This window comes from Populus alba, chromosome 12 (genome assembly GCF_005239225.2).
Source record: "Populus alba chromosome 12, ASM523922v2, whole genome shotgun sequence".
In the NCBI taxonomy this organism is placed as follows: domain Eukaryota; kingdom Viridiplantae; phylum Streptophyta; class Magnoliopsida; order Malpighiales; family Salicaceae; genus Populus; species Populus alba.
The window spans coordinates 11637809-11650647 of NC_133295.1; the positions used below are offsets into that span (position 1 = coordinate 11637809).

Genomic DNA, 12839 nt, shown 5'->3' on the forward strand with positions numbered 1-12839 from the left:
AAGCAATAATATATTGATGCGCAAATGGCTAGCCTAATAGGTTGAAAACAGAGTGATGTCTGTTTGCATGCAAAAAATTTCGGGAAAAAATAAAATCCAAATCCCTCAACGAGGATGGATGGTTAATTTTTGACTATGCAAATTTAGATATAGAAAATGTTTTGGATGAACAGTATTAATTTATCAGGCTAGGGACAAATAAGAAGCATGATTATAAACCATCAATTAGCATGCCGAGTTGCAAGTGAGCTTTCCATGGAAATTATTAGGGCCTAAAATAGCTTACGACTTCCGTGGTTTCCTCCCTCTCCTCGAAACTCTACCACATTTCAGGTCTATATAACAAGCCTCCTTCCAAATCTACCTCTTCATCTTTGTTTTGTCCTGCAGTGTTTCTCTATCCATCTGTCCTGGAGGGAACATCTGCAAAGATTCTCTGTATAAGCGAAAATGGCACGCAAACTCATTGTTCTTGCTCTTGTCTTTGTTGCCATTTTTGGGTTGGCTGTAGCCGCAGCACCTGCTCCTTCCACGACTTACCTGCCTCCAGCTGAGGCGCCTTTAAGCCATGATTTTATCGGTACTAATGACGGTGATGCGGCTGGTGCACCTTCTGCTGATGGTAGCACTGTTGTTCCAGGACCAATGGGTAGTACTCCATTGGCTGGGGGTCCTGCTTCTGAAAAAGATGGTGCTGCTACCCTCAAGTTCTCTGCCATTGTTGGAGCTGCCGCTGTCGCTGGCTACTTCTTCTAAGCTAGTTGACCATAAATCTATATAATCCCTCGTCCAAGCTTTCAGGACTTGACATGAAAAGTATTAACTTGAGGAGGTTATAAGAAGACGATTGAAATGCAAAGTAGGAATTCTACAGAGGGTTTCAAGTTGGAAGAGGAGAGAGAATAAAATGAAGTCCAGGGTAGGGAAAATCCTTGTCAGAGACTCAGAAATTAGATTTTCTTTCTCTTCTTCAATACTTGAATTCACGTCACTGTGTATTTATACATTTCTTTTCTCTTTTGTAAGAGTTGCATGTGTTTACTGCTTATGTATTCCACAAGCTTCTTCCTCTGGTGATGGAAATGGTCATTCCGAAGACCTTGTAAGCCAAACACAGCCTTCAAATTTATAAACAGGAATGTTGTTTAATCCTACATTTTGTATCATAATTCAAGAAGTAATCACATATCTGTCATTTTCTTGCAACACAAGTTAATCTCTCCTTTTGGTACTCATGTTCATCTTAAATACTCTAACACGGTTAAGGCTGGACAGTTTGAAGTTGTTTTTCACCACCTTGACAAAGATGGTGGCAGGTAGGTTTCACCATCTGAGCTAGGTTGTCGTCTGGGTTTGATAGGAGGAGAGTTGATCTTGAAAGAGGCAAAACTTGCTGAGGAGTCATTGAACTCTGGGTTTGATAGGAGGAGAGTTGATCTTGAAAGAGGCAAAACTTGCTGAGGAGTCATTGAACTCGGACGGAGATGGGTTGTTGGCATTGGAGGATCTTGTTGGACTAATGGAAGAGGGAGGAGAAGAGAAGTTGCATGATTTGAGAGAGGCTTTTAGCTTGGACCAGATTTGTGACCCTTGCTACACTGCGGGTCTATTAGTTATTTTTAAACGTACAAAATAAATGTTTAGGCTGTTAGCATAGGCAGTAGTTGTTATTGATAGAAATACAGCTGAAATAGGAGTGTAATTATAGAATAAGTATATTCCTATACTTTAGGCCTAAATTATAGGAATGTGACGTAAATCAGGATTGATGTAAATCAGGATTCCTTCCTATTTAAGGAACGGGACTCTCATGTAAAAGGGATTCAGACTTTTAGAAAAACAGAGTGTATTCAGCCAATTTTGACATGGTATCAGAGCTATACCTTTGAATTTGTATTCCAAAATCAGGTTCTTTCTTGTTGTTCTCGGTTTCTGGATTATTCTAGATCGGTCCTAGATACATAGGACTCTCGGTCTCCTGGCTCTTTGCAATCAGTCCTAGATACAGAGGACTCTCAATTTCTTGGTTCTTCTGGTTTGGTTCTCGGTTGTCAGCTGAGGTTTGTATTCTCCTGGTTTTGTGATTTTTTTGTGTATCACTAAAAAAATGTCAAACAATTCTGATCTGTTTGGTGTCCGATTTACTGGGAAGAATTACTCTGCTTGGGAATTTCAGTTTCAAGTATTTGTCACAGGAAAAGAATTGTGGGGTCATGTGGATGGGAGTGATCCAGCCCCTACTGATGCTAAAGAATTGTTTTTATGGAAGGTCAAGGATGCTCGGGTAATGTCCTGGATACTAGGGTCAGTTGACCCCCTCATTATTCTGAATCTGAGGCCATACAAAACAGTAAGAACCATGTGAGAATATCTGAAGAAAGTTTACTATCAAGATAACAATGCTAGACGTTTTCAATTAGAAAACGACATCTCTAATTATTCTCAAAACAATCTTTCTATTCAGGAGTATTATTCTGGTTTTCAGAATCTATAGGCAGAATATACTGATATCATTTATGCCCAGATTCCAGCAGAATCCCTCTCGGTTATTCAGCAGGTGCATGAGCAGAGCAAGCGTGATCAATTTCTCATGAAATTGAGATCTGAATTTGAGATTACTCGCTCGAATTTGATGAACCGAGCCCCCTTGCCTTCCTTGGATGTTTGTTTTGGGGAATTACTGCGGGAAGAACAGCGAATCCTTACACAAAGTACTCTAAAGCAGGACAACCCAGCTGCAGCTGCCTTTGCTGCCCAGGGAAGAGGTAGAGGCCGGAATATGGGCAATGTTCAGTGTTATAGCTGCAAGGAATATGGCCACATTGCTAACAATTGTAGAAAGAAGTGTTGCAATTATTGCAAACAGCAAGGGCACATTATCAAGGAGTGTCCCACTCGTCCTCAAAACCGGAAAATACAGGCCTTTCCAGCGGTGGAATCTGAAAGCTCATCTGTGACAGTCTCTTCCAGTTCTCTTACTCCAGAAATGGTGCAGCAAATGATCATTACAGCCCTCTCGGCCCTAGGGCTACAAGGTAATACTTCCAATTCACAACTTTGGCTTACTGATTCCGCTGCTTCAAATCATATGACCAACTCATCTAGTATGCTTAAGAATGTGCGAGAGTATCATGGTTCATCACAAATTCAGGTTGCTAATGGTGGTCAGATACCCATCACTAAAATTAGAGATATTGATCCCACCTTCACGAATATTTTTGTATCACCGGAACTGTCTACTAGCCTTATTTCAGTTGGTCAACTGGTGGATGATAACTGTGATGTTCATTTTTCTCGTAATGGTTGTCTTGTGCAGGATCAGGTGTCGGGGAAAGTAATCGCGAAGGGGCCTAAAGTTGGCACTCTAGACCGCTATAAAGCTCGGTTGGTTGCTCTGGGGAATCGACAAGAAAATAGGGTGGATTATGAAGAGACTTTTGCCCCCGTAGCCAAAATGACTACTGTGCGCACTATTATTGCCATTGCTGCTTCACAGGGTTGGCCACTTCATCAAATGGACGTCAAAAATGTGTTTCTTCATGGTGATCTCAAAGAGGATATTTATATGGCACCTCCACCGGGTTTGGTTTCATCTTCTAAATCGGTTGTTTGTAAATTGAAGCGGTCCTTGTATGGTTTAAAACAAGCTCCCCGAGCATGGTTTGACAAGTTTCGCACTACCTTGCTTCGCTTCTCCTTTGTGCAAAGCAAATATGATTCTTCATTATTTCTTTGCACAACATCTACTGGGTATGTTTTCCTACTTGTTTATGTCGATGACATTGTCATCACAGGCACTGATTCGACATTGATTAGCAGACTTCAGCAACATCTTCGGGATTCCTTTCATATGAAGGACCTTGGTTCTCTCACTTACTTCTTGGGTTTGGAGGTTCATTCTTCCCCTTCTGGTATTTATGTGCACCAACAGAAATACACTCATGATTTGATTGCTTTGGCTGGTCTTCAAGCTTTTTCTCCAGTAGATACTCCTTTGGAGGTGAATGTTAAGTTTCAAAGTGATGATGGGGATCTTCTTCGTAATCCATCTTTGTATCGACAACTTGTTGGCAGCTTGAATTATCTTACTATTACTCGACCTGATATCTCCTTTACAGTTTAACAAGTCAGTCAATTTATGCAATCTCCTCGTCACCTACACTTAGCAGCAGTCCGTCGCATCATTCAATATCTACTTGGTTCTTCTAACCGTGGTCTATTCTACCCCGCTGGATCTCCTATTAGTCTTGTTGCATACAGTGATGCAAATTGGGCTGGTTGTCCTGATACCAGACGCTCTATTATAGGTTGGTGTATGTTTTCTTGGTGATTCCTTGATTTCTTGGAAAAGTAAGAAACAAGATCGAGTCTCCAAATCCTCAACCGAATCTGAATATCGCGCCATGTCCGCTGCCTGCTCAGAGATTGTTTGGCTTCGTGGCTTGCTTGCCGAGATGGGATTTCACCAGACTACTCCTACTCTCCTCCATGCAGACAACATGAGTGTTATTTAGATTGCTACGAATCTCGTCTTCCATGAACGCACCAAACATATTGAAGTGGATTGTCACTCTATCCGCGAAGCCGTCGATGCTCATGTTATTTCTCTTCCACATATCTCCACCGATCTCCAGATTGCTGACGTGTTCACCAAATCCATGACCAGACAGCGACATCAGTTTTTGGTTGGCAAATTGATGCTTATTAATCATCCAGCATCAATTTGAGGGGGGATGTTAGCATAGGCAGTAGTTGTTATTGATAGAAATACAGCTGAAATAGGAGTGTAATTATAGGATAAGTATCTTCCTATACTTTAGGCCTAAATTATAGGAATGTGACGTAAATCAGGATTGATGTAAATCAGGATTCCTTCCTATTTAAGGAACGGGACTCTCATGTAAAAGGGATTCAGACTTTTAGAAAAACAGAGAGTGTATTCAGTCAATTTTGACATAGGCAACTAGTAGTATTTATAATGAAACAAGAAAAATCGATGTTGAAGTAAAAGGTCCTGTCAATACAGATAATCCTATCACCAAGAACAGTTCAGAGTCTGATCAGTCTTTGTTAGCACATCCGCCTTCAACAAATTCCCAAGACATCAGTGTTTCGGTCAATGAAACACCAAATTCAGCCATGAGTAATGGAACAGCCAAACTATCCATGCCATCTTCTTCTGAGGAAAGTCTGGTAACTGCAGATGATCGATTGGTTGAAAAAAGCTTGGATTCTGATCAGTTTTTCATGGTGCTTCCCAAGAGGAAGTCCCAAGACATCAGTATTTCAGTAAGTGAAACATCGAACTCATCAAGTAATGAAACAGACAAGGTTTCCAATCCACCTTATTCCACGGAAAGTCCTGTCATTGTAGATAATCCAATTGCGAAAAATAATATGGATTCTGATCAGTCTTTAACTGCACCACCGGTGACAAAATCCCAAGACATAGGTATGATTGGTTAATTTCTTCTGCTCCTTGCATCAATTATTCTCGCACAGTTTCTGAAGACATTTAATCAGAATTATGAAGTAAAATGTTCAGATTTTGTCATAACTTTGTGAACATATCCTTCGCAAAAAGTCTATAATATATGGACCTTCGGGTACAGGAAACAGGAATCTATAGATGTTGACTACATTGAGTTTCCTACGTTCTTGACAATTCCATGTTCCATTTCACAATTCTAGCTTTGCAAGCTGCTTATATACGTAAAACGTAAATCATTGTTGCATTTTATATGCAGTTAGCGAAGAGAACTCTTATGATTGTCAAGCCTGGCGAGGATCAGACTCTGATGATGATTTCTTCAGTGTCAGAAACGGTAAGATACATTTCCTCTGCCTTAATTTCTTCAAATTTCTTTCTTGTCTAGTGCAAATGAGTTGAAGCATACATCGAGAAGTTCAAGTTCAATGACCTAAACAGCACACTGCAGAATCTCGATAAGGATGAGGTTTTATGATCCTATGCCTTGTCTGTTCCTTGCGGTTCTCTCTGTTATGACACAAGAGAGGCTACAGCCAGAGAAAACACGTCAATCACCCAAAAGAATTGCAGGTTTTTAGCGATTTTCTGGGTTTTGACAATCCTTTGATTTGTTGTTTTTAATATTCAGACTATAGCAACGCTTCGAGCCGGCAAAGCGGCATGAAGGGGTCACCCCAACCTGACGAAATAAGCGATTCCAAAAGGGAGCCATATCCAACAAAGGGAGGGAAGAAATTTGTTGATCTCGTCTATGATCGTAATAGCACGCCACCTGCCATCCAGGAGAGAAAACAGAGAAAGTCCAAACAAGAAGCTTCTCCAATAGATGAAAACAAGAGACTTGCTGAGCTCTTACAAGATCCATCGTGGAGTGATCACAAGAGCAGCACAACTGTCTTGAAGGAGACAAAACTTGTTGAGTTCTTTCAGGATAGCCACTGGAGTCAAGAAATTGCATGCACTCGTGCAACACGTTTTCCTAGTACTAAAGGTGATGGAAAACTGAGGGCAGACGTGGAAGCCAAGCATTTATCTCCAAGGGACGGAACTTCAACTGTGACGACTCCACGCAGCAGAGCTAGATATGTTAGTGGCAATCTTAAGCGGGAAAATATAGCCAGAGATACTTACTGCTGCTTTCCAAGTTGGAGCCCAATCCGTGGCTCCCAAGGAGAAGAAAAGGCATGCCCCTCCTAGAGGTCAAAGATACCACCTCTTGGTTCGGCCCAGTTTGCCTGACGGTGAAATTTGAGGGTATAATATGTATGTATTTAAAAATATATTAAAATAATTTATTTTAAAATTTTAAAAATTTTATTTGATAGAGCACATCAAAAACTAATATAAAGTTACTAAAATGTAATAATTTAAAAAAAATTCGAAAAACATTGCTTAACTACAAACCATGTGCATAGAATTTGAGGGACAAAAACCCACGTTTCTTACCCGTGTATTTAATTAACTCATTTTTGGCATTTGTGAATGGAAACACCCGTCTTCACTCATGAGCTTCTTTACTTTATAAATATATTAAAATAATATATATTTAAAAAAAAAATTATTTTTAATATCAACACTTCAACTCATTACTTCCAAAATAAGAAAAAATTAAAATAAATAAATAAAATTTAATTTAATTTTTTTATAAAAAAACTTTTAAAACAATCAAATAGGATTCAAAAAGAATTGGCCACAATATTAAAAGTTACTTCTTTATTTACTCGTGAATTAAACATTATGTAAAAAAAATCAAAGTAGCTGGTACAAAATTCTTTCTTCTCATAAAAAAATAGAAAAGGAACATGGGATATTTTCATGGATTGAGATTAAAAAGGAGAAAAAAATGGGACTTCACACTGACTTCAATTTACACCAAATAAATGTGTGGGGAATTGACAAATGAAAGTAGATTAGTAACTGGTTGGCAAACAATGCCATCTCTCACAAATCAATCACGTTTTGTCTATCTTGGGGAGCGACACATTGCCACAGGGATCGATATGCAGGAATTTCTTTTGCATCAACCCCAAGGGTAGAGAGGTTACGTCCATACTCCTGATAAATTGCATACATGTAAGTCCAATAAAGCGCAAAGACCATTTCATTTGCAATCATACACACCAACTGTTCCTCTATATGAGTGGAGGTGACTATGGCTGTATGCATGCTTGGCTTATGGGTGCACAACAATTGGTGAAAGATAGAGGGAGATGAAGGACAATCCTCACCTGAATATCAAGGAAATATTGCATACATAGCTTGTCAGTATCAGATACAGAGGGATCTGACACATCTGCGCTTACTCCAGCTCGTCTTTGGGCACCCTTCTTTAATCTCTGGAGTGAAGACTCTGTCTTCCTAGCCTGAGCATGATGAATGGACATATTAAAGTCAAGAATTTCAAAATAAAGATCCAGTCAGATTAAAAATATATATAATTTGGACACTAACCACACTGACGATCTCAACAACCATGTCATAATAACGACCAGTAATCTCAGTTGCAGCACCATACCGTAACTCCTTAATAGTCTCCCTAGTCAAATAAGGGTTGTGTTTCTCCATGTCCAGAAAATCCTAGAAGCAAAGTCATGGGGTCAATGCAAAGTTCATAATAAAACTAATTCGCAACAGCATCTGAATGTTTAAAGCTCATTACAATAAAGTACAAGTTACATCTCTGGAAGGCTGGAACCAGAGCAATAAAAAACAAAAAGTTACAAGCAAAGATGACTATATGTACCTTCTTTAAGGGGCTTAACAACCCGGATACATAGAGTGAATGTCTGCTAGGAATAGGCTTATTAGTCATCCTGAAAGTCGTAGCAATTGCCTTCACGTCTTTCAAGCCCTGTGCAACAATCTTTGTTACTAAATGTTCAAAACACTAATTTAACAGAGTCAGGAATAATGTTTCAATATGTCAAACTATCCATTAATAAATAACTTTTTATGGCAGCATTACATCTAGAAAAGGTCCAAGGCAGAAGGAAGCCAAGCATTCTTAAACAAGGCCAATCCCAAATGCAGCTCACCTTAACAGCCTCATCAACTAGTGCATCTGTGATTGCATTGATAGCTAAAGGTGTTAAGTCATTTAATGACTTCCCACCTTGTAAAATGCTTTGTTTTACTAGATCAAGTACATCAGTGGAACATGAAGATAGAAGCTGAAGCACATGCTCAAGGTAATCTCCACAAACCTCAGTGGCCAAACAATTTATGTCATGAATAATCTGCAAATCAAAGAACCTCTATCAAAATGCTAGTTAAGCACAATCATTGTCACTCATGCATGTGGGATTAATACTTATTTACAGTAAATTAATGTGGAACCAAAATTTAGGAATGCTTTAAATCACAGTAACAAGACAATTAACACATTCTGTGCACACTTGCTACAATTACATTAAATGGTTACCATATAATGTGCTGTAAGTTGCGTCATTAGCTGGTAAAATAAATCTAGTAAAGAAGTTGCTATCTTTAGCATCATCACTCAAGTAATGTAAAAAAGTTAGGGCTATGAAGTGTAAGTGGTGGGATGATGGCTCACATAGAGAAAGTTCCGAGTTCATGTCTCACTTGATGCAAAGTATCTGTCTCACTTGAGCAAGACCAAGGATAGTAGGTGTACATGTTCCTGGAATGGTTTGCATTAGCCACACTAGACTGCAAAATGGTCCAGAGTGGGGGGGGTGTATAGCAGAATGAGATATCAAGACCTTTAGCTTAAGGCATTCTTTTGATCAAGATTTCAAGGTTTATATTCATGTCACATAAAAGACAAATAATAGAATCATGACACAACACATACATAGAGGAAATCATTAGGAACTGCTGAAGCTGCCCATTCATATCTGGAGTTGGAGCCAGTATTACCCGTCTTACGAGCAGCCAGCCCAGATGACAACCAATTTGAAAATCTGTCAAATGTTTGTTAATCAATACAAAGATTTTAGATATTATTTATTAGATATTACATCCAAAAAAGTATCCAAACAAGCAAATAATAGTAGTCAATTATTGATTCTCAATGGACTTGTCCATTCTCAATCAAGCTGACCTTGAAAGAAGCTGCAATGTTAAGCGAAGAAACTTGTCAGAGCAGGAGAGGATGAGAAAATCTTCTCTCCAGCAAGATCTCAGGCTCTCCAAAAGAGTGACGCTTTGTTTTAATGTTAAATCTTGAGAACTTCCATTACCAGAAGGTGAATTGTGAACTGGTACAAGACTGGTTGTTGCAAGTGCAGAATCCAGAGCACCAGCTATTTCCTGGAACCTGTCTTTAGCAGATGCACAATCAGCCTCATTACAGGATGTATCAATGCAATAAATAAAATTAGACCAACAGATATGTCAATTCAAAATAAACTTAGGAGAAAAAAGAAGAAGCTGTGCTGCATACCTCAAAGAGAAATAAACCCCAACATTCCATTGCTTCATGAACTCAATGTAGATGGCTTCAGCTCGAAACTTAGTGACAGCAGATCTGGATGGACAATAGCCTTGCATAACAATTGGACATTAAAATTACAATGAACACAATACATTTTCATAAAATCTTACAGAGTAATCATATCAGCCTGCAAACTTTCTTAATCCTGAGGGTGTAATGTAAAAAAGAATCAAGTGTTAAAAAGGTGCCACATGCTACCTTCAAGATGACCCAAGAAATCTAGGCTTGATTTGTAATTTATCAAGAATTCAGTAGGTCTTCCAGGGGAAAAAGCACCTGACTTTCCCTTTTTAATCGCAGAGAGAACCTCTTTCAGAATTGAATTAGCCAAGAAATCAAATACATGCAACCCTGAATTTTCTGGAAAAAAAAAACAAAAACAAAAGGGAAACAATAAGTTGCATTCAAAGACACAGGAACAGAGCTGGTATATTTATGGCATGCCTTCATGATAAAAGGGATACAAGTTCTGAAAAATGTATTTACGCTAAAATAACAGCAGGATAACTTGCGAGTATACGAGTATAATATAGAAGATTGTTCAACAGGGCACAACAATTAAATTCCAATGCTTTATGTAAAACAACATTTACCCAAAACATGCAAGTTAAACAGGGTGACACCAAAAAAATGAAATAGACAGATAAATCAGTCCCCTATGCAATTGAGATCAGTAAATATGTTAAGCAGTAGTGCAGCTTGGATCAGGGGCACCTCAAGAGAAAGATGTTGACAAGAATCAACAGATCAACTCCAGGCCAAAAACAAAGCTACAAACATTGATCTATTTCATACAAGCCGATTAGCCAAATAATTAAGAAGAGGCTTTGCCGAGTTGTAAGGGTGAAAGTGATAAATCAGTAAATGAAAGTACCAGCAGAAGATATCTCCAAAAGGAATTTACAGTCCTTCTCAATGCATTTCTTGATTTCTTGGTAATCATTTTCAAGTCCATCTCCCGATGCCCCAACAACCCCTCCTGATGGTCCATGTGGAATAATTTTCTGTATTAAAGGAGCCACAATAGTCATGCGAAAAATTTCTTCTGCACTACTGGTATTATCAATAGCAGCATAAGCACGTAAACAGTTATAGATTGCATTTTCATCCCGGTGCTCCAGTCCATCTACAAAACAATGTCCCAAACTTGCATCCAACAACAAGCTCGCACCTTGAATCCTCTTCTCCATGTTCTGAATGAAAGGGAGGTTCTGTACTGGCATAAGAGAGAATAGACATGAGCACAAATTGTATGACCTTCTATGAAAAAATCATTGACTTCACTTCATTTTATATGCTTATGCGTTTTCAACAGTCTTGAATTAGAATTCTATAAAACTTGTTCCTACGCATATAAAAAAAAAATAGAAGATACGAGCAAACACAGACCTGTGCATGAGCAATATAGAACTTAAGTCGATTCATCTCGCTGGCAATTCTCTCTAAAAGCATGCTTTGAGTCTCTCTTACATTTGTCCCATTCTCAATGCTGCCGTTGCTTGCAGCATTCTTCTCTGTTGAATTCACATCTCCATTCGACCAATCAGCAGGCACACTAGGTAGCTCCTTTATTAGTTTCTCAACCTGCACTCATCGAAATACATATAAATAAAAATTACTACAAAAAATATGAAACAAGAATTCAGCATATTCGAAAACCTAATTAGAGAAACAATCCCTTTCATTATGAATTCCAATTCCAAACGCTTCCAAGATCTAGCACCTTTTTCACTATACAAGACACACTCATCCCAAAAATGACATCTCCCAATCAATAAAACCACATTCCAATTCTACACAAATTGTAGCTAGATCTAGTAAATCTTACTACATCACCAAAACGACAGAATCCAATCAAACAAAACGACCGTATACCTTAGAAACGACATGAAACGTATCAAGCAACAACTCCAAAACCTCTCTAGTCACCGCCGCTTCCGATCTCTGCTCCAATCCATTCTTCAGAGCCACAAGAGACGACTCCACACTCCCTCTAAACCCTTCAATCTTCTCTCGGAGCTCCAATAACGGAGCCCGCATCCGTACGACAGCAGAATCCACATCGACCAGTTTGGTACTTAAATTAACAAAATCTGCGTAATCACGGTTGATTAAATCGATTAATTCGTGATTTAGGGAAGTTAAGTGTGCTTGGAGTTCCGATCGAAGAGTGTCGAAGGGGACAAAAGTTCGGAGCTCCGAAATATAAGAGTCGGAGTCGAAGTTCGGAGAGAGGAAAAGGTCCGGTTTAAACCATAACGGGTGGAAATCGAGCGGGTCCGAGAAGAAATCCGTAGCGGATCTTGGTGGTGGAAGTGTTTGGATCGGATCCACTGCCATCTTGGATTCAGAAAGAAGGAGAAAATTGAGTGGGATACGGTGTGTTTTGGCTATTTATATAGTACAGACAGAGGTGGGATCGGTTTTTTTTGGAAAAACGTTTTTTAGTTAGTCCTCCAACTTTGTAATATTCTTCAATGTGCTGCTTCCTAAGCATAATAATTTGGATTCAGAACCCTAACCCGTTCCAAAATATTTTTAAAAAATCTAAAAAGGGTGAAAAAATAAAAAATACGTTGCGATTTTGACCCTTCTAACAAAATGTTTTTACCGAGGCTCGACTTTAACCATCGTTTAGATTACTTTTCTTATAATTTTGTTTTAAAATTAAAAACAATTGTGTTTTCAAACCATTTCACGATTTTTAACCATCGAGACAAACAAACAAAACGACATTTTCCTGCCTCGTACCCACAGAAAATCAAGAAATGCTTGTTAATTTCGACATTATCTTCCTGAAAAGAAAGCACTTTGGCCTCCAAGTTCATGCTTGCTGGCGAAAAACCACACCCTCTAGTCCTACATTCAAGCTGCAAATACACCAAAAAG

General features: G+C 38.8%; 2 protein-coding genes across 3 annotated transcripts; one reads left to right on the top strand and one right to left on the bottom strand.

Moving 5' to 3' along the window:
- The first annotated feature begins 107 nt into the window (after positions 1-107).
- Positions 108-1385, top strand: LOC118044715 (anther-specific protein BCP1). The gene has a single exon (XM_035053156.2). The coding sequence runs from the start codon at positions 451-453 to the stop codon at positions 754-756; it is 306 nt and encodes a 101-aa protein (XP_034909047.1). The 5' UTR covers positions 108-450; the 3' UTR covers positions 757-1385.
- A 5865-nt stretch (positions 1386-7250) lies between these two features.
- Positions 7251-12325, bottom strand: LOC118044713 (conserved oligomeric Golgi complex subunit 2). 2 transcript variants are annotated; one of them, XM_035053153.2, is made up of 12 exons: positions 11826-12322; positions 11340-11534; positions 10825-11161; positions 10149-10310; positions 9900-9999; positions 9558-9773; positions 9309-9417; positions 8527-8727; positions 8235-8342; positions 7943-8068; positions 7720-7854; positions 7251-7546 (listed from the first exon to the last, which is right to left on the bottom strand). In XM_035053153.2, the coding sequence occupies exons 1-12, from the start codon at positions 12288-12290 to the stop codon at positions 7433-7435; spliced, it is 2268 nt and encodes a 755-aa protein (XP_034909044.1). In that variant the 5' UTR covers positions 12291-12322; the 3' UTR covers positions 7251-7432. The 2 variants fall into 2 exon arrangements, 1 of the variants encoding a protein (XP_034909044.1); XR_012167555.1 differs by lacking the exons at positions 7251-7546; positions 7720-7854 and having other exon boundaries at positions 8457-8727; positions 11826-12325.
- Between the last annotated feature and the right edge of the window lie 514 nt (positions 12326-12839).

Excerpts from the sequence above, each read along its gene's own strand:
- LOC118044715 (XM_035053156.2), top strand. The coding sequence starts at position 451 with ATGGCACGCAAACTCATTGTTCTTGCTCTTGTCTTTGTTGCCATTTTT.
- LOC118044713 (XM_035053153.2), bottom strand. The coding sequence starts at position 12,290 with ATGGCAGTGGATCCGATCCAAACACTTCCACCACCAAGATCCGCTACG. Across the intron at positions 9,774-9,899 it reads GGGGTTTATTTCTCTTTGAG|GTTCCAGGAAATAGCTGGTG; the intron begins GTATGCAGCACA and ends TGCTAAAGACAG. Across the intron at positions 7,547-7,719 it reads AATATTTCCTTGATATTCAG|GAGTATGGACGTAACCTCTC; the intron begins GTGAGGATTGTC and ends GCAATTTATCAG.